Source organism: Mobula birostris, chromosome 20 (genome assembly GCF_030028105.1).
Source record: "Mobula birostris isolate sMobBir1 chromosome 20, sMobBir1.hap1, whole genome shotgun sequence".
Taxonomy (NCBI): Eukaryota; Metazoa; Chordata; class Chondrichthyes; order Myliobatiformes; family Myliobatidae; genus Mobula; species Mobula birostris.
The window spans coordinates 17,271,370-17,293,642 of NC_092389.1; the positions used below are offsets into that span (position 1 = coordinate 17,271,370).

Below are 22,273 nucleotides of genomic sequence, written 5' to 3' on the forward strand. Positions count from 1 at the left end.
CTGCAATTGCATTGCTTCCTCAGCACTACATACCCCTCCACCTATCTTTGTATCATCCTCAAACTTTACCACAAAGCCATCAATTCCATTATCCAAATCACTGACAAACAATGTGAAAAGTAGCGGTCCCAGTACCGACCCCTGTGAGGAACACCGCTAGTCATCAGCAGCCAACCAGAAAAGGCTCCTTTTATTCCCACTTGCTGTCTCTTGCCTGCCAAGCCATTCCGCTATGCATGCCAGTAACTTTCCTGTAATATGTAGGATTTTATCTTGTTAAGCAGTCTCATGGGTGGCATCTTATCTAATGCCTTCTGAAAATCTAAGTAAATGACATCGACTGGCTCTCCTTTGTCCACCCTGCTTGTTACTTCCTCGAATCTTAACGGATTTGTCATGGTTCCTTTATAGAAACCATGCTGGCTTTGACTTATTTTGTCATTGGTCTCCAAGTACCCCAAAACCTCATCCATGATAATAGACTCCAACACTTTCCCAATGGCTGAAGTTAGGCTAACTGGACTAAAATTTCCTTTCTTTTGCCTTCCTCCCTTCTTAAAGAGTGGAGTGACATTTGCAATCTTCTAGTCCTCCGGGACCATGCCAAAATCAAGTGATTCTTGAAAGATCATGACCAATGCATCTGTTATCGCTTCAGCAACTACTGTCAGGACTTTGGGATGTAATCCATGTGGTCCAGGTGACTTATCCACCTTGAGACCTTTGAGTCTGCCAAGCACTTTTTCATTTGTAATAGCAATGACATTCACCCCTGTTCCCTGACGCTCACAGACTTCTGGCACACTGCTAGTGTCTTCCACAGTGAAGACAGATGCAAAGTACCCATTAAGTTCACCTGCCATTTCCTTGTCCCCTATTACTACCTCACCAGCATCATTTTCCAGTGGTCCAATATCAACTCTCACTTCCCTTTTACTCTTTATATAACTGAAAAAAACTTTTGGTATCCTGTTTTATGTTGCTGGCTAGTCTGCCGTCATATTGCATCTTTTCCCTTCTGATAGCTTTTTTACTTGCCTTTTGTTGGATTTTAAAAGCTTCCCAATCATCCAACTTCCCACTCACTTTTGCTACCTTATATACCTTTTCCTTGCCTTTTATGCAGCCCTTAACTTCCTTTGTCAGCTGCGATTGCTTACCCCTGCCATTTGAGAATTTCTTCCTCTGTGGGACATAGCTATCCTGCACCTTGTGCACTATTCCCAGAAACTTCAGCTATCTCTGTTCTGCCGTCATCCCTACCAGTATCCTCCTCCAAGCTACCCGGGCAAGCTCCTCTCTCATGCCCCTGTAATTCCCTTTATTCCATTGCGATACTGATACATGTGACTTATGCTTCTCCCTCTCAAATTGCAGTATGAATTCAATCATATCTGGCTTTCCATCTTACCATTCAAATGACCAGCAAATATGATGAATAGTAGAGGCATGTGGAAAACAACTAATCACCCGCTAATTTCTGTCTCTTCAAAAAGTTTATTGAAATTCACCACTTATACTCTTTCCTTACAAATCCATGGCTGATTTTTTTTCTGCTTAGCTGAACATTTTCCAGGTCTTCAGTCAACCTTAGTAATGCAGTGATTCCCCGACTATGTGTAATTCCCTCAGTTCTTTGTTAGTTTCTCTCGTACCTTTTTTATGTAGCAGAGGAACTCCACAATTTTCTAAAGGAAGTAATGGTTCCCAAATTGAGAGAACTTTAGATGACTAGAATTAGAGTTTGCATGATGATCTCATATACTCGCAGTAATGCAATTGCAGGACTTAATTTTATCATCAACAATTAGGATTTGGTTCCTCCAATGGCTCAATAACTTATCAAGAGAGTATATTAGTTAAAAAGATAAAAAAGATCTCTGATTCAATTCTAGATTTAAGTTATTCAGATTCATGTATGAACATATATATTTGACTCATAAATGTCCATGAAATTATATTCCTGGTAAGGATTTAGTGCCAGAGATGGTGAATGCTGGGTGCATGTTCAGCCAAAAAAATTACATTTGTATAAAATATTGAGGACTCATTGTTTTCTATAAAATTTAACAAGTATGATCTTGAAATCTCTTTTACACACATTGTATGATTTTGAAATCTTTTGCACACATTAACTATTAAGATTGAAAATGAAGCAGTAGATACACATGAAATTACACAGCTGAAGCTATTCAAACTACTTCAGGAACTGATATTCAAATGTAAATTTTGTATTTCTCCCACATTTCATCTGTCTACCTTTGCACTACAACCAATCAATACACAGATGTAGCACTGAACATTGTCCTTTTTCTGTATCATGGGATTCTTAGTTTTGTCCTGAATGATAATTTTAACAATCTTGTTTTCTTTAGCCTGGTGTTGCTAGTATTTCTGAATATGATGCTGTTTTACAAGCTGTGGATGTTGGAGTATACAACGCAGAGTCTCACTACTTGGCACGGGATCAGGCTCCAGGAAAGGTATTTGTTCTTTTTTTTAACTTAAGCAAAATGTACTTAAAAGAAATTTAACAAAATAACTGATTTCATCAGGTATTGGACTATATCTGTGCTTTTCTCCTGCACTCTAAGAAACTTGTATCTTATGTCACTAATGTGAGAAATATCTTTATTTTTTTTTCCTGTGATTGGTTGGATTTTTAGGCCTTGAGTAAAACCCATTGGTAAAGGCAGAAATTATTTTCAATTATGTATTTTTCATAACACATCAAAAACTCATTTGGACCAACTTGTCTGCAGCAATGTTTATGCTCCACAGTTTCTCCCACCTATCTTCACCGCATTTCATCATTATATAATCCTGTTTCTTCCTCTGTCATATACTTATCGAGTTCCCTATAGATGTATTAATGCTAGCCATCTCAACCACTCTTTGATTTAAGGAGTTTCACATTCTTATTAGTCTCCAGGTAAATAAGGAAGGTTTGTATGCATTTCTCTCATTGGATTTATTAGTATTTACAGTATCTCATGTTATGGAACTGAATTTAGATCTCGATCCTTTCAACTAAAAGAGGGTTACTAGTTCACCCCATTCTTGTTTTAGTGGGGGAAAAAATCCAGGCATTTCCTATTCATTATTTTCCAAATAAGCATCTATATCTTATCCTGCTTTCCCAGTTCCTGCTCATTCCTTTTCATAATACAAAAGCTAAATTTGTTCATAATGCACTAACTGTGATTTAATTGGATATAGAGAAGTGATGATCTGCATGAAGTGCTGTATAAAACAAAAGGCTAAATAGAGATAGATTAAGAAGATCAGATGCTGAGGAATATGAGTACTGATCTTTACTGTTTATAATGTGGCCTCCCCCACATTAGAGAAACCAAATGAGGATTGGGTGATCATTTTGGGAGCACCTGTTCTAATCCACAATGGTATTCCTGAGTTTTCTGGAGTGTACCCCTATAATTCTTAATCTCAGTCCAATTGTGAACTGTAGGTCTGAGGCTACCTCTACTGCCACAGTGAAGGCTAATGTAAACAAGAGGAAGAGCACATCATCTTCCATCTAACCTTTTGGAGTGACTGTTGAATATTCCAATTTAAGATAAGCTGCTTTCTTTGATTGATCAACTAGATAGGAAACAATGATTAGTCGACACAGATTTCAAAAGGAAAACCCTTGTTTGACAAATTTAATTGAATTGCTTGAGTTGATAGTCAATGCTAATGCAGTAAATACATTGATAAATAAAATATATAAATGTCTTACAGTAAGGTCACGCATAAAAGACTATTGAATGTCAGAGCATGCAGTGTCAGGAGACCATTAACAGAATGGTTAGCCAACTGCTACAAGGCAGAATGCAGAGCAAGAGCATCAATTCAAGGTACAAAAACAGGGAAGTAGTATTTCACAGGATTAGTGTTGGAACTGTTGTTGTTTAGAAGTTATTAACATAAGCACAATTTCTAAATCTGTGATGTCACCAAGTTGGGTGAAACATTCAAAACTGAGGAAGATGGCAACAAAATAAAGTGACAGCAATAAATTTGCAGAGTGGACATACAATTAAACTTGATAAATTAATTTAACATGTGTAAATGTGAGATTTATATTTTGGTATGAAAAATAAGTAAATGGCACTTTAACTTTTAGGTAAGAATCTAAATGAAGGGTATGAGGAGGCTGAAGTAGGACACCAGCATAGATTGGTTAGGCCCAACTTTCCGTTGTAAGTGCTATTTAAAAACATGTCATAAGATGAATTTTGACATATGTGACTTCTTCAGGAATGTTGCGGTCTTGGATATTGTGAATATTGGTCATCTTTTTATGTGGCACTGTAGCAGTTAACTCTGAACTGTAGATTCCTTGTGAAACAGTTGAATTAAACAATTGCATCAGTAACCTGAAGGAATCTTGTAAAACAGAAAACAGAATAGTAAATATTTCTGGAAGCAATTTAGAAGGCACAGGATATATACATTCCAAACAGGAAGAAGTATCCTAAAGGAAAGATGACACAACCAGGGCGAACAAGGGAAGTCAAAACCAACATAAAAGCCAAAGAGAAGACATACAGTATAATAGAGCAAAGATTAGTAGGAAGTTAGAGGATTGGGAAGCTTTTAAAAACCAACAGAAGGCAACTAAAAAAGTCATTAAGAAGGTATAGATGGAATATGAAAGTAAGCTAGTCAATAATATTAAAGAGGATTTCAAACGTTTCTTCAGGTCCATAAAATGTAAAAGAGAGGTGAAAGTGGACATTGGACTGCTGGAAACTGCTGCTGAAGAGGTGGTAATGGGGGACAATGAATTAACAGATGAACTGAATAAGTATTTTGCATCAGTCTCACTGTGGAAGACACAAGCAGTATGGTGGAAGTTCCAGGTGTCAGGGGCCATGAAGTGTGTGAAGTTACCATAACTAGAGAGAAGGTTCTTGGGAAGCTGTGATGGTAGATAAGTCACCTGGACCAGATAGTGTACACCCAGAGTTCTGAAAGTGATTGCTGAAGAGATCGTGTAGGCATTAGTAATGATCTTTCAAGAATCACTGGACTCTGGAGATAATCAAGGACACGACCCACCCAGCCAACACACTTTTCGTCCCTCTTCCCTCCGGGAGAAGGCTCAGGAGCTTGAAGACTCATATGGCCAGATTTGGGAACAGCTTCTTTCCAACTATGATAAGACTGCTGAACGGATCCTGACCCGGATCTGGGCCGTACCCTGCAAATATCCGGACCTGCATCTGGGTTTTTTTGCACTACCTTACTTTCCATTTTTCTATTTTCTATTTATGATTTATAATTTAAATTTTTAATATTTACTATCGATTTGTAATCCAGGGAGCGGGAAGTGCAGAATCAAATGTCGCTGTGATAATTGTACGTTCTAGTATCAATTGTTTGGCGACAATATAGTATAAAGTATAAATTGCAAATGTCACTCCACTCTTCAAAAAGGGAGAGAGGCAGAAGAAAGGAAACTATCGGCCAATTAGTCTGACCTCAGTGGTTGGGTCGATGTTGGAGTGAATTATTAAGGATGAGGTCTCAGGGTGCTTAGAGGCACATGATAAAATAAGCCATAGTCATCATGGTTTCCTCAAGGGAAAATCTTGCTTGACAAATCTTTCGGAAATCTTTGAAGAAGTAACAAGCAGGATGGACAAAGGACAATCAGTTAATGTTGTGTACTTGGATTTTCAGAAGGCCTTTGACAGGGTGCCACACATGAGACTGTTTAACAAGCTACAAGCCCATAGTATTACAGAAAAGATTCTAGCATGGATAAGGCAGTGACTGATTGGCAGGAGGCAAAGAGTGGGTATAAAGGGAGCCTTTTCTTACTAGTGGTAGAAGAAATGAAAGTGTTGACTATTTTCTAAATGGAGAGAAAATATAAAAAACTGAGATGCAAAGGACTTGGAAGTCCTTGTGCAGGGTTCCCTAAAGGTGAATTTGCAGCTTGAGTCTCTGGTGAGGACCCAATTTCCCTCGGGATCAATAAAGTATATCTATCTATCTATCTATCTATCTAAGTGCAATGTTAGCATTCATTTCAAGAGGACTAGAATATAAAAGCAAGGATCTAATGTTGAAACTTTATAAAACACTGGTGAGACCTTACTTGGAGCATTGTGAGCAGGTTTGGGCCCCTTATCTTAGAAAGGATGTGCTGAAACTGGAGAGGGTTCAAAGGAGATTCAAGAAAATGATTCCAGGACTGAATGACTTGTCATATGAAGAGTGTTTGATGGCTGTGGGCACCTATTCACTGGAATTCAGAAGAATGAGGGGGGACCTCATTGAAACCTATCGAAGGGTGAAGCTGTGGAGGACAAGTCTTTATATATATTTAGGGCAGAGGTTGGTAGATTCTTGATTGGTCAGGGCATGAAGGGATATGGGGAGAAGACAGAAGATTGAGACTGAGAGGAAAATTGGATCAGCCATGATGAAATGGTGGGGCTGATTCAATGGGCCAAATGGCCTAATTCTGCTCCTATACTTATGGTCTTATGGTCTAAAATAATTGATGAAAGAAGCATAAAAGAATCAGAAATGTTGCTTATTTGTGATGCATAAATAATGATTGTAGACTGTAATCAATTGAAATAATCATTTAATTTCAGTTATTTCTATTGCACAAAGGGTATTGATCAGTGAGCAGAGATACATTAAGGAAGATAAAACTTTAATTTCAGCACTGTTATCTGGAAACAAGCTTGTTCTGTGAGGGCTGCTTCCTGCATAGCAGAAACAATTGGTTTCAAAATAATGTGGCAAAATAACTGGTTTCTTCTGACTTAAGAGCTTTAGAGTATGTGATTTCCTTCTTAAGGATAAGGAAATATATTCTTAAACTCATTTGTCAGTCAATATTTTTGAACTTTATAGATAATAGTCAAGATTGAGACAGAATTGATCGTGTTAGTGTAAAAAGAAATCCCATGCTTACCAGGTATTCCACATATACTAAACCTTAGCATCTTGATCAGAAACATTTTTGAAATGACGTGACAGAAATGCATTTGGAAGGGTGCATTGTGGCTAGGAGCAGGGGAAGGGATATAGGGGAGGCTGGCAGAAGCAGTGAGAGGTGACCATGACTAATAAGCAGCTTGAAAGAGGTTGCGGAGTTCAAAGATTCATTTATTATCAAAGCAGGCATCCATATACAACTTAATTTTTTATTTCTCCAGATGGCCATGAAAGAAAGAGCATAAAAGTCATTTAGAGAGAAACATCAACTCCCCCCCATACAAAAAAGAACAGCATCCTGATCATCAACCCTCCCAAAACCCCCCCCCCGCCCCAACGCAAAACAGAACAGGACCATTGACCCCCCCCCCAAAAAAAACAACCCCTCCCCTGCACAAAAAACTAACAAAACACTAACAGACCAGCAACCTATAAAAAACCCTCCCCTCACATAACGAAAAGGAACGGGTGATAAAAAAAACACAGAATAGAAAAGCCTTAAGTCTGAGAAAGTCCACAGTCCGTAAATGCTATAGTCCAAGCCATAAACCCAGAACCAGGATACCATCCTACGATATCACCAACATTCAATGAAAAAGAGGGAAACCACATGAGACGGGGAGGCCTACCCACCAGCCACAGCAAGCCACACTATGATAGACCGCTCACAGATTTCTTCTCCAGCAGCTATTGTCGTGGTTTCTCGTTTCTCACAAATGACAAGGAGACGCAGAAAATTCTTCAAGAAGTTTTAAACTTCAATTTGCAAATCAAAGCTGAGACAGTGAGCTAGTCGCTGATTGCCCACTGATCCTTGTATATCGCATTTTTTATAGCAATTCTCCTATCTTAGCTACATTATCATATCCAATCGGCCTGTGATTATATATCATCAATATTATCCGTTCTTGACTTTCCACTATTGTTTTACTCCCCAACTTAATTATGTCCTAGTTTACATTTTAGACCATATGTCTTCTCATCCCTAACCACAGTTATTTCTTAATTAGTCTTGCATCGACATACTGCCACATATTTCATCATCTTACCCGCCACCGTTATCTTTCTACTTGATTTCATTCTAGTTCTCTCGTGAATTAATAGTGAACAGGTCAGAAGTCGTGGCTGCATAGTGAATACCTTCTAATGAGCTAACAGTGGTTACATAGTAAATACTGTAGAAAATACAATGTGTGCATTTACATTTTCCAATACTATCAAAAGGCAGGCAGTTGGTGCTTAATCTCTTGCTTGCCTTCTGCATTCACCTTGATATCTCAGTCTTCCTCAACATTTTGATCGGCGATTAATGGATGCTTTAAATGGCAACATGGAGTCAAACATCGGCTCGTGCCCCATTCTGTTCTGAAGGTCAGCCAGGATTAAGACCCTGTTGTCCAAGAGCCCACTGACAATGAGGTGCATATTCCCCTGCAGTGCTCCTGATGGAGCATTGCGCAAGGAATGGCATCATTCTGTGAATTCAGGTAGGAAATTCACCTCTGGCCATAAGGATGGTGCAGAATAGGTTGAGTTTCATATATGGCATGACCTAATGGTAAATGGCCACAAAAATTTATTTACTGCTGGTTAGTACATTTGCACTCGTATGTTGCTGAAAAACTAAGTACTTTAATTTAAAATTATATGTACTTAAATTTCTAAGCAAATTTTTTTGATAAAATAAGGTAACTTGATTTGCACTGTTTATCATTTACATTGGAGATGGCCAATTGAAAACAGAAATGTCCAAAAATACTGGATGGTGACAGATGTTGCAGCACACCAGGGAATAAACAGTTGTTGATGTTGTTAAAATAAGGTGGCTTTGTGAAAAATAATTTTCAGCACTCTAATTATAAGATGGGTTGAGCAACGCCTGCCATAATCACAGTATGGCCAAAATGCCTGTTTCAGTGCTGTATAATTTAATGACTCTGTCTCTAATTCCCACAGTATTGACTCCCAAGTTCCCCAGACTGTTGTTACTTTTTTTCCTTCTCTTCCATACAGCAAACTGCCCCAGTCTCAGGTGGAATGGGCCCAGTTATTAGAGTCACAACAGCGTTACCACGATGCTGAGCTACAGAAATGGAGAGACATTCTAAAATCATCAGTGGTGCTTCTAGATCAGGTGATTGCTACAATTGTGTCTAATGAATGGTTGAGGGACCAGATGTACAATGTAGTTCTAAGAGTGAGCAAGACTCATTCTGCTCTGAACAATTATTTTAAGTGTTCATCCCTCGCCCTTTTGTTTCTTAAGAAAAAATTAAAAGAAAAAATACAAGTATTTTTAAAAACTGGCCTGTTTAACCCTCTGTTAATTAACTATATACAGGTTTCCCCCGCCATCCGAAGGTAGAGTGTTCCTATGAAACAGTTCGTAAGCGGAAATGTTGTAAAGCGAAGAAGCAATTACCATTTATTTATATGGGAAAATTTTGTGAGCGTTCGCAGACCCAAAAATAACCTACCAAATCATGCCAAATAACACATAAAACCTAAAATAACAGTAACATATAGTAAAAGCAGGAATGATATGATAAATACACAGCCTATATAAAGTAGAAATACTTCTCTACAACGATTGCCTGCACAGATCTCCGTAGCGAAAATCTCATGCAAGCGCCGTTGGCAGAAAATCTCACGCAAGCGCCGTTGGCATAAACGTGCTCTCCAGTAACCTTTAAGCTATGAGGCTGCCAGATCTACCAAATAACACGTAAAAATACACAGCCTATATAAAGTAGAAATAACGTATGTACAGTGTAGTATCACTTACCGGAACCGGGAAGACAGCTTGCTGAGCAAACTGATGATGGTGTGTTAGGCTGAGTCGCCGCAGGTTGGGTGGTGCAGTAGCCCCCACCCTCCAGGCCGCCGACCCGATACATTGCCACGAAGAACGTAGCAGTAGCCAGGAGGCACACAACACATCTTTAAGAAAAAAGCCGAAATATACATGCTAATTAATTAGGTGCCGCCGACAATTATGTGTCAGTGGCACCTAATTAATTAGCTTGTTTATTTCAGCTATTTTCTTAAAGATGTGCTGTGTGCCTCCCGGCTACTGCTGCATTCTCCACGAATCGGTACAGTATCTGTCCGGGGCTCGGGGGTTGGGGTGGTGGGACACGGGGTCATCATCTCATCGTCGATCAGGGCAGGCAGCTCATCTTCTCCTATGACTGCCTGCCTCGATGTCGAAGATCGAGGTTCGTCGTCTGCTGTGGCTGATGTGGAATGCTTGCTTGACTGCTGAGCCTTGCGCATTTTTCTATCATACAGTTGTTTGTAAGGACTCAAACCATCCTGCAAATATCCCCTTTCAAAATTAAAGTCGTACTTTATCATTGCAGCGAAAATCTCACGCAGTCACTTTCGGTCCGTTCGCTACTGCATTCGGTTTCAATTGTTATCCTTTCCTCTTCCAATTGCATCAGCTCTTCGTCTATCAGTTCTTGGTCATGGGATGCCAAAACCTCTTCAACATCATCTTCGTTAGCTTCCACAAGCCAAACTCACTTTGTCCTTGCTTCGTTCACCACGATCGAAACGCTTAATTATGTCTAGTTTTACGCTAAGTGTAACACCCTTACGAGCTCTTTTAGGCTTTTTCAATACCTCAGAACTTATCTTGCTAACGGCTGCTCACAGGCACGTGTTAAAGCAATGCCGTTCCGAATCCGGGGGAGAGCGGCTGCTCTCTGCCTTTCTTCGTAACAGTGAAAACACCTTCTGAGAGCGAAAACAGGGTACTAATGTAGGTCTTTCGTAACAGTGAGGTTTCATAAAGCGAACGTTCGAAAAACATGTAAAACTGTAATGCAATCATCATGTAAAACAGGTGGGCTAATGGGTTAGATCATCAGAAAAGTCTGGATTCAAACTATGTCCTTCAAACTATGCAGAATTTTTTATTCTCTATTATGGAAAGATGGCTTTTATGCATATAGTGCAGTGACTCACACCCCTCCCTGAATTGCAGTTAATTAATACATACAGTAGATTCTAGCTAATTGGGCCACTGGTTAATCAGGGTAGCCATTAATTTGGGACAACTCTTAAAGAACAAAAACTAATCAAGAAAATAGTTGGGATTCCCTTTGTTTATTTGAGACACTATGCCGCTTAATTTGGGCAGAGAATCATTGCTGAATGGTTTCCAACTAGCGTCAGATGCATGCACTTGTGTGGTTGTTAGATGCTACACCATGCTTAGAGCGAACAGTTGCCTGTCTAAGAGTGGGATAATTTTGTGGTAGCTTTAATCTGCATCTCAGTTAATTATTTATAACAAGTGCTAGCTTGTAACATTGGTGCTGAGGATACCCACTGCTCTCTTTTTGATTGGGACATATCTGCTCCTGAGGTGAGCACCCACTCCAACCAGGGCCATATAAATTTAAGACCATATACCATAAGAGATAGGAGCAGAATTAAGCCACTTGGCCCATCAAGTCTGCTCTGCCATTGCATCATGGCCGATTTATTATCCCTCTCAACCCCATTTTTCTACCTTCTCCCTATAACCTTTGACTCCATGACTAACCAAAAACGTATTAACCTCTGTTTTAACTTGACCTCCACAGCTGTCTGTGGCAATGATTTCCACAGATTTGCCACCCTCTGGCTAAAGAAATTCCTCCTCATCTCTGTTCTAAATGGATGTCCCACTGTTCTGAGGCTTTGCCCTCTGGCCCTAGGCTCACTACTGTAGGAAACATCCTCACCACATCTACTCTAACTTGGCCTTTCAATATTCAATGAGATTGCCTCCCTCATTCTTCTAAACTCCAGAGAGTACAGGCCCAGAGTCATCAAACACTACACATACATTAATCCGGAGGCGGTGTAGCGTGGCGTCCATGCTCGGTTGGCGATTGGCCTCTCCCATTGGTGCTGCCCTCCAGTGTTCGACAGGCAGAATGACAGGCTGGATTACCGGGAGCTGTATTGTCAATTTGTATGTTGCTCAGGGTCTTGGACTATACATGTGTTTTCTTGTGAAACAATGTCTTTTTTCTCTTGTTATTTCGAATGTATGTTATGTACCTTGGCCCCAGAGGAATGCTGTCTCATTTGACTGTGTCCATGTATGGTTTGAACGATAATTTAACTTGATTCTTCATTCCCGGATTCATTCTCGTGAACCTCCTTCAGACCCTCTCCAACGCCAACACATCTTTTCTTAGATAATAGGCCCAAAGTTGCTCACAACACTCTCAAATGAGGTCAGACCATTGGCTTATAAAGCCTTGGCATCACATCCTTGCTCATAACTTCTAGTCCTCTTGAAACAAATACTAACATTACATTTGAACATACCTCAGAGCTCAGTGCAGTCCATTGTGAAAAAGTGTAAAAAATATGAAATATCAGCCACACTTCCGACGTCAGTCCACTCCTTTAAACTTGGTCATTGAAGAAGAAAGCCACTTGTAAGAGAGGCTACTTTGATGCCAAAATGTCACCTAGAAGATACTGTAAAGATGTGGAAAAAGGATTTCTTGTTGGACGAAACTAAAGTGGAACTTTTTGGCCTCAACGCTAAGCAGTACGTGTTGTGTAAATCTAATACTACACATCAGCCAGGTAACACCATCCCTACTGTAAAGTATGGTGGAGGTAGCATCATGCTGTGGGGATGCTTTTCAGCAGCAGGGACTGGGTATTTTGTCAGGATTGATGGGAAGATCGATGCTGCTAAATGTAATGTGATCCTGGTTGAAAACCTGCTAGCCTCTGACAGAGAGCTTAAACTGGGGAGCAAGTTCATCCTTCAGCAGGACAGCAACCCAAAGCACACTGCCAGAGCAACCGTGGAGTGGCTTCGAATGAAGAAAATTGATATCTTTAAGTCAGGGGTCCCCAACCTTTTTTGCACCGTGGACCAGTTTAATATTGACAATATTCTTGCGGAATCTTGCGGGGCGGGGGGGATGTTCAAGTAGGGTTAAACTCACCTCAACATGTCTTTTACAGTTAGGGTTACCAACTTTCTCTCTCACTCCCAAATAAGGGACAAAAGTAGCAGTCAAATCCCGGGACACTTGTGTTTACCCCAGGAAAGACTACCGAAGCCTTGCACAGGCACCTGTGTGCGCATGCCGATTTTTTTCCACAAATCGGTTTTGCCTTAATCTTCCTGACTACACTGTACATACATTATTTCTACTTTATATAGGCTGTGCATTTATCATATCATTCCTGCTTTTACTATATGTTAGAGTTATTTTAGATTTATGTGTTATTTGGTATGATTTGGTAGGTTATTTTTTTGGGTCTGGGAACGCTCAAAAATTTTTCCCATATAGATTAATGGTAAGTGCTTCTTCGCTTTACGTCATTTTGGCACGAAAGGTTTCATAGGAATGCTCTACCTCAGACATTCCACCCTGCAAAAACTCATTTCAGGGAGGTAACACCATCAATTTGAGGGAGAATTCCGGGAGAGATGGGATGTCTGCAATAGGGTAGCTCCTTAGCAGCTAGCCAGCTAGTTTAAATAACGTTAACTATGCTGATGAATGAATGACACCTGTTAAACTCACCTCAACGTGTCTTTTACAGTCTTAACCCACCATGGGCAGTAGAAAAGTCACTGTTGCAAACAGTGCAGCAAGCAACACTGTCATTATTTTTGACCCCTATTAGGCAGGGGTACACTTCAGTGTAGTCTGGGGTGACGTACGTTTTATATTTTCTTTTTTTTGGAACACTCTCCCATGGCGCACTCTTGCTCTCATGGTCGCTCTCTCGCGTTCTCGTTCGCATTCTCTCTCGTTCTCACGCTCTCTCTTGCTTTCTCTTTCTCGCTCTCAAAAAATTGATTTCCGTGATATTGTATATAATTTGTGGGCATCAGGGAGCCACTATTTATATGCGGGAGACTCCCGGATCTTCCGGAAGAGGTGGGATGTCTGCTACCTTAGCAGGGGAAATATGGGACAAGAGCGGTCCTGTATGGGACAAACCAATTTAGCCCAATGTACGGGACGTCCCGACAAATACGGGACAGTTGGCAACCCTATGTTCAAGTTCAACAGTGCGTGACAGGGAATGAGGAAAGGTGCAGCTGGCTCATATCGTTTCCTTGCGGCCCGGTAGCACATGCTTTGCGGCCTGGTGGTTGGGGACCGCTGCTTTAAGTGGCCCAGTCAAAGTCCTGACTTTAGCACAGTTCAAAAAGACTACTGGCTGGTGGTTCAACTAAGTACAGAGCAAAGAGGGATGGATACTTTTGATCTGCTGACATTTCAGTTTTTGAATTTTTAGTTTTCATGCTTTACAAATTTCTCTGTATTTTGGGGGAAAAAGGAGCATGTGGTACACAAAATAAAAATGTTAAGTTAAATTGATCTAAATCCCTGGTTGTAATACTCATTTATATGAACAAAGATTTGGGGGCTGAATACTTTTACAAGGCACTGTATAATACTTTCAGTCCTGTATTCATCACCCTTTTTGATTTTGCCCCCATGTTACACTTCAACTCATCCCACTGACTGCAGTTTTGTCCTATCATTTGCTTGTCTTTCACAGTTCAGTACACACTGCATTGACTTAAATACCAATTGCCTCATCCTCATCTTAAAAGCCAAGACTTCCTGGCATTTGCACCACTCTGCTGATGAAGGACTGAGGGTTTGCCACAGATGACTTCAAATCCTTTAATCTATCATCTTTTTATCTTCCTCCCCTCCTCTCACTGTATACTCTGGAGAAATGTTTCACTGAGTTGATGAACTGGCCAGCAGAAAACAGCAGGAAAATGGTACAGTGGAGCATGGCTTCAAGTAGCTTTACCGTTACAAGAACATTGAAAGAACAGCTTAGGCCTGAGTATTATAAATGAGAAGGTGCTTCATTTATTGACATTATTGTGTTTTAAGCACCAACCTCACCAAATTCAAGTAAAGTTGTTCTTTGATCAGGTGATTCTAAAAATGCTTTCAGTCTGATTTCATTCTGCATGAGTGCAGCTACATGTGGTGAAGAGCAGCAGCTGTAAATCCTGATGGAGTTTGTACCCACATTAATCTGGCCCTCAACCAAAGTAGCAGCTGTGACTGACAAAGAGGACCCATGGGTCTGTGATTCAGTGTGTAGTTCCAATAAATTGTTCGGCAAAGATTGGTTAATTAGAATCTTCATCTTAGATGCAAGAAAGATTAACCCTTCCAGAGACTACAAATTATTTTGCACCAGCAAAGAAAATTAACGTTTATACTTTTAAGTTTTAACATTGTTTTGTCCTCTAACTAGAACACCACATGGAGAAAATTAAATGTAAAATTCCTACCAAGTACCGGAAGATATCTTTTAAAGACTATTTCCTCAACAAGTCTTTTGAATGTTGTAACATACTGAGGTAGTCAGTTTGAATGATATATTTTTTGAGCATGGTTTCATCCCGAAGAAAATAATTTTGTTTCATTTTTAAAAGTTTGTTGTAGGACTGCTCTTTTTTTTGCCCTTGTCCAGTAGCAGAAAAATGTGTTGTGATGCTTCCTTGAGTATTTGCTACGCCTGGTAAAGGTGTATGTTATATACACATAAATGGAGTCTGACCTTTGCTCACTTTGAAAGCATGGCCTTTACTTCGGCTAGATTTGAGCTTCATCTGCATATAATGCTAATGTAAGTTAAGCTGGTCAGATAGACTTTGGAATTTCACCTTTTCTTTAATTTATCCCACAGATGAGAAATTCGTTAATAACTCTACAAAAAGGCATTGGTTTGCGTGATTACAGTTCAGAAACAGACAAACATGATCGATTTCACTGACTGGCATCACCGAGGCCGAAGAGGGAATTGTGTGCAATATATGTTATGTATAAATTATATATATGTTAAATATATATATAAATATATATATATATATATATTCATATATGTGTGTGTATGTATATATATATATATATATATATAAGAAATAAAAAGACACTGGAACCGCAGGCCGAGTTGGATCCCCAGGATTGCTGTCTGAATCAGCAAATTCACAATTGACAACACCAAGATCCTGCACTGATGTGAAAACTAGGAGAACTACTGAAGCATTGTGGAAAACAACAGCCACACTAATCTCCCTTCACGCTCCTGTTATAAATCCTAGAACATTGTACTGTAAGTGTAACATCTCACAAAAGCATGTAATAATCTGTAGGCCTTCTCTTTTATGGAAGATGTGTAACTGAAGTACCATGTGGTCTTGTTTAAAATAAGGTATTCATCAAGCAGAGATAGGAGCAGGGTGAGGATCTTGAAGCTGTTATTAGTTAATTGTGCCTGCAGAAACACAGAATACATCCTATTTAATATTAGCAAAATTAATCTGATGTATTGATTCTGGCTCAGAGTGAATGGTTTTAGAAACTGTGAATATCTGTATTGAAAAAAAAACTTGAAGATTTTCTAAGTTACAAGTGAAAAGTAACTGGAATCCTGATGCAACTAACTTAGTTATTTATTATTGTTAAGAACAGTCTAAACAATCTATCACAGGCAGGCCCAAGAATATGTAGAGAAAAAACGTGTTCTGCTCTGTTATCCTCATTGCAAGATGTCTACAAGTTGCAGGTTGTTCACCTGATAACTGCATTGAACACGTGTGAAGTCTGATTCTGAAGAATCCCATATTTTATGACAAATTAGGAATGAATTTCATGATCAGCACCATGAACGTAGTGAGGCACCTACAGGGAAGCGTGAGGCCCCCGTGAAATGTGATGTCATGTTTAACTGCTGCAGAGGTATCGCATGCTAGTCTGACCTATTTTTTAGTTTCATGGTTTTCTGATGGAAAATTAAAGAATTATAGATTAGTGTAGCTAATCTATAAATATCCCAAACTGAAAATAATTAAAGTGATTTCAGTTTTCCAACATGTTAATGAGCCACAGTTTAAAAAAAGGAAAATATTAAAGATTTGTCTTAAAGCTTACTGTTGAATTTGATTCGCAGATCAGACAGGATCTTAATAGATACAATGAGATATTTGAATGTCCTGTCATTTGATAATATTTCTTACTTGAAAAGCATGGAAATTGTGCTGTGCACATGCTAATCTAGTATAGTATATGACAGATACAATATTTAGTGACCAAATTTCAATGTGGTTGTCTTATTAGAACAAAATCCAGGCAGGTGCAAGTGCAAAATGATGCATACTGTGTCATGGGATAGGCACAGAACTAATGAGACCATGTAGCAACAGTCAAGTGGTTTAATCCAGTCAACACTGAACTAGTGGATGCTGGCACTTTAACCTTTGGTAGGCAATTTGCATTAATAATGCAAGAATAAACCAGATTTAAAGTGGATTTTGAAAATGAATTATGTCCGATTAAAATACAATCTTTAAACATGCGTCTATAAAAATTGGTGCTCATCTGTGAGCTGTTTTGGTATGAACAAATAATCAGCTATTAACATAGTCCAAGAAAATAAGTATTTAAGTTGTTTATTTATAAGTATATTGTGTCACGGCTAATGTACAGTATGAACTGATAGAACTGGGAGATACGGTGTTAGGGTTAACAGGTGGAGAATTGCCTTGTAATTTTGTTCAAAAATTTGATCATTCATTTATGACAGTTGTTTTCAATGGGAGTCCCTGATCTGATAAATTAAGAGAGTGGGGGAATTCTAGCATCTTGAAACAAAATTATTTTGATGAATTTAGTGCTCCTCGATGTGAAATTTGAGGCATTTTGACCTACATATATTGTGGGCAGCTGTATGACTCTCTAGCATATTAGATTGTATTTGGAATACTTACTGTCAAATGTAAAGCTGATATCTCAAAGGCGTTCAATAATTTCTGGAATGAGAACTTTGTGATTTAAATTTATTAAATATACATGAACTCCAGTAACTAACCAGGTAAATACACCTTATCTAAGGGTATAACGTCTGGACGATTATTAGCTAAGTGATACAGCTGCCAATATCTGCCTTTTCAATAGAATCAGATATAATAAGATTTGATGTTAAATATGAGGTGCTTTTAATATGACTGATACAAAAGGTTGTTTTCTAAAATGAACAAAGCTTTCTATTGATCAGAAGTTTTTGCCGCCAATCAGAAAGTATTTAGCAATATTTAATTTATTAGGAGGAGGTGTGATTGGCCAGTCAGCTAACTGCTTATTAAATTGTGTGGGCAGATATTCCAAAGTGCACTATTTACACCTAAAAACTAAATTTTCAGTGCAATGGATTTTGTGGCCACAATATTTTATCTTAAGGACTTGCCTCATGTCTCTGATCATAAATCATTGGGAATATTGACAAAGGCAGTGTCTGAAAACAAATATCAGAGTTGTATTGCACATGCATACTTTGACAATAAAATGAACCATTGATTGATATATATATATATATATATCATGGCAAATGCTGACAAATCCATTTATAGCTAAATTATGGCATCATATTTTCTTTAAGCAGGTCATCCTAATTCAGTGCTGCATTCACTTTTTCACTTTAGTTTTTTTTAATTGACCATTGCTTCTACATTCAACAAGACTAGTAGAATCATGATCCTTTGCAGTATGCCATTGAGCAGATATAGTAGGTTGTGTTTGTGATGTTAATCACTCCATATATAGCATCATTTTGATGAATATGGGTTTTAATTTTTGTGCTATAGTAGTAACATTTTTTAAAAATTCTGGATCAAACTTTTGTTGCCTTTAATATTTAATTTCACATTTTTAATATGAGATACAAATAAGTCAGCAAATAGATTTGCACTGTAGAAGAAAAAAATGATATCTTGATACTGTGCAGCTGCTTATGCTTGTTGTATTTTTATTTTTGTGCTTGGTATAGTAGAGGATTGCTGGAATATAATGAAGTGATTTGAATCCTTTGCTTTTAAATTAGCTGACATATATGGCTAGTTTTGTTTATAGTGTTTACATTATGTGTAACACCAAAAATCAGTCAAGCCGGATTTGTGAATAGTAAAAAGGTCAGATTTGAGGGTAGGTTTACAGGCCTAAAGTGAGTGAGAGTGTGTATGAGTGTATGTATGGGAAGGCTAATATTCACATTAAGAAAATTCAAATTGCTGTAACAAACTACTGGTTGTTAACCCATGAATCAAATTTCGGTAGCACAGGGGATACTGTTGAACAGACAAAATGAAAACATTTTCTTATCAAATCCAAGTTTTTATTTTGCTTGAAATATAGTTGGGCCTATACCTTGCTCAGTGAGTCACCTTATTGATATATCTCCTAGCTTTCTATTTCGAAACAAAAATCGATTTAGGACATATTCTAATGAATTTTATGGGAGTGATAAAATCTTGCTGGATTTTTGATGAGTATAGTGTTTTAATGTACATTCTTATACATTGTTTATTTCCTGTTTTAACCTCGATGACCTGGTTGAAGTTTCATATTTTCTTTTCTTACAACTTATATAGTTACCATGTTGTGATAGAGGTGGTAAAGTGTCTCCCATGCCTGAAAATAACTTGTGACCAAAAGAACTGAGTCAAGCAAAGATAGAAATGGTGATGAATTTTAGTGAACTTTCTTGATGTCATTTATTTCTAAATCATTTTGTAATCATATGACACTTTTGAAGCATTAATGTGTTAATATTACTTAGAACTAAAGTGCTTTTGTCCTCTATTGAAAAAGATACAAATAATGTGTATGAATGTTCAAGGCCAACTTGTACATATTGCTATTATTTGCTTTCTTTACATTCAAGCTGGTGGTCATGTCTGTTGGCCATCTTTTACTTCCTGATTTCTGTATTTAATGGTTAAACAAGTTTGAACACAGCATCTATCAATCATTCACAAATTCAGTATATCCTAAAATCAGGTTACAGAGAATGGAGATGCCATGTCTGATAGCTGAAGAAGCTATGCAGTCACTGGCATTTAATAATTGATGTAAGCCTGTAAATTTGCTTCCCAGACCTCCAACATGGAGGACAGGAATCGTGTTCATTGTGAATTGGTAGTGGGTTGTAGCCCATAGATAAAGACCAAAAATCATATGCATATGCAATTAAAGGGTCTAACAACCCTTCCATAAGGCCTCCACCAGTGCTAATTTCCCCCAAGGTACCAGTGCTGGCACTGGCTACACTTTGGGGAAACTAGTTTTAACATGCAGTGCATGGTGGTCAGAGAAGGACCACAAACGATATGAGGGAGGTTTCAAAATGCTAAATATGGAACCAGTGAGAGTAGGATTGCTGCTTCTTAACCCACGTTTAAAGATATTGCCAATCATTGTTTTCTCACTTCCTAAAAGTTATTGCTATTTTCCTCCCCTTGATCATTGGCAATACTTAACTTCCTTAAAAATCACTTTCTTTCCACTCTTTCCTCCACATTTCTTATCTCTATGCTTATTTGTCCTCTCTAGTTATTTACTTATTTACATGATGGCTGCTGCTGTTGACATGATGGTATGATCATCTATCTCTCATTGAAGCCAAATATAACTATGTCATGAAATTCACCAGTCAAACATAAGAAGCTGTCGCTGTGACCTCCCATTCCCTCCACAACTCTCACAACTCCATGTGTGTCCAATATGGGGATGTTTAAATTCAAGGCTTTGGACCTTTGAGAGCACCATTCCTCTGTGCATACATTGCAATGGTTTATGTTGCACACCTACTACATCTATAATCAGGCGCTGTCTACACTGTAGCCATCCTCCTGTTTGTTGCTTGTTACTCAAGGTAAAGGCTGTATTATTACGTTTTCTTTTCCTTGAACTCAATATTAGATATAGTATTGTTTCAGAAAAAAATAGCTCATAATGTGTTTTGCAGAGTCAGTTACTGCACCAATGTTGAAATGTTAAATTTTGTTTAGGGCTCTGATGTGTCGTGTAAAAAGTAGATCCGCAACGGAATTTGCTGTTCAAGAGTGTTTTTGGGCTGTGTATTTTCAGCAATATATGGAAGGCATTTTATTGAACTGATTGTAATTTTACAAAACATTGAACGATTATCATTGTACTGTATGCAGGATTTGAAAATGTGAATACGATAAGAATATAAGAGGGATAGAGTCTGCCTCACAGCGTACTCAGCTTGTTTGTTTGCATTTAAATAATGCAAAGAATCAGGAAAGTACAGATCCCCAACCCCTCGCCCACCCACCCTCCCCCCCGACGTTACAGGGAGGTTGTGCTCTGAGAAAATAACCTGTATTCACAATTTTCCCTTATGTCAATCTGCGTCATATGCACATGTGTCAAGAAACAAGAGTTGGGAAATCAATAATTTCTTGTTGCTTTTATTTACTTTTTACACAAAAATTCAGTGAAAGCAAATTTCAATCTTTCTCACATTTGGGTAGTGATTTTTGAATACTGTAAGGAGGAATTTTCATAGATCTAACAGCTGTAATGCAGGAGTGTGTGGTCATAATTGTTGAATTGGGATGTTTTAAATTGGCACAGCTAATGGACAATTGAACACATTAATATTTACTTCAGCCTTTCAAACCTGATACTCAGTAACACATCATTGTTTCAGATTTTATGATAAATGAAAACTGAAAAATAAGGTGCAAAAGATTTTCTGTGCACAAGAATGCAGTGAAAACTTTTGTTGTAAATCGCTTAATTGTACAAACTAATTCCTCTATCCCATTGTTTCAATTAAGTAATCTTTCGAATGTACAATAAATGAATTGCTCCCCAAGGGAATATTTCCCCTTTTTAATATGATCTTCCCATTGAACAGCATGGTTGTTAGTTGGCTAATGCTGTATTACAATGTAATTTAGTTCATTGATAAACACTGCACCCACTCCAGGAATTTTTTTTTAAAGATGCATGTGGATCTGATGCTGCCTAATGCTAGCCTGCAGGGTATGCAACTGTCGTCAGATGAAGTAAGGTAAAATTGGATGTGTGGCTTGTCTATGCCATTACATTATGTAACAAACTATCTTAATGTGCATTCAAGAAAAATATACATTTTTTAAGAACTGTTTTGATCTCCATATATGAAACATAACTATGAACTTTGCGCTGTGCGCAGGTTTAGTTTTAATAACCTTGCCTACTAGAGTTTCGGTTATCATGGTATCCCACCTGCAAGTTCATGTAAAGTAGAAACAAGCTATGAATAAAAAGTGTTGGAAAAAAATCTTTAATTGTCACCTTTCTTGTTTGGGTGATGTTGAAGAATAATGTTTGGTTATCAAAATCTTTTTCTCTGATCTATTAAAGAAAATGTGTTGGAAATTTTGACAACCACACATTTTCAGCCTCTCAGTTTATCTCGGATTCTTTCTCTGTATGTGTCA

General features: G+C 38.3%; 1 protein-coding gene across 15 annotated transcripts in view; it reads left to right on the top strand.

Moving 5' to 3' along the window:
• Positions 1 to 22,102, top strand: part of gramd1ba (GRAM domain containing 1Ba) — a 600,767-nt gene extending 578,665 nt beyond the window's left edge. For all 15 annotated transcript variants that reach the window (XM_072238333.1, XM_072238338.1, XM_072238327.1 and 12 more), the window contains 3 exons: positions 2,376 to 2,483; positions 8,980 to 9,100; positions 15,673 to 22,102. In XM_072238333.1, the coding sequence (XP_072094434.1) occupies positions 2,376 to 2,483; positions 8,980 to 9,100; positions 15,673 to 15,759 (316 nt within the window). In that variant the 3' untranslated portion in view covers positions 15,760 to 22,102. The remainder of the gene's footprint in view (positions 1 to 2,375; positions 2,484 to 8,979; positions 9,101 to 15,672) is intronic.
• Positions 22,103 to 22,273: the final 171 nt, after the last annotated feature.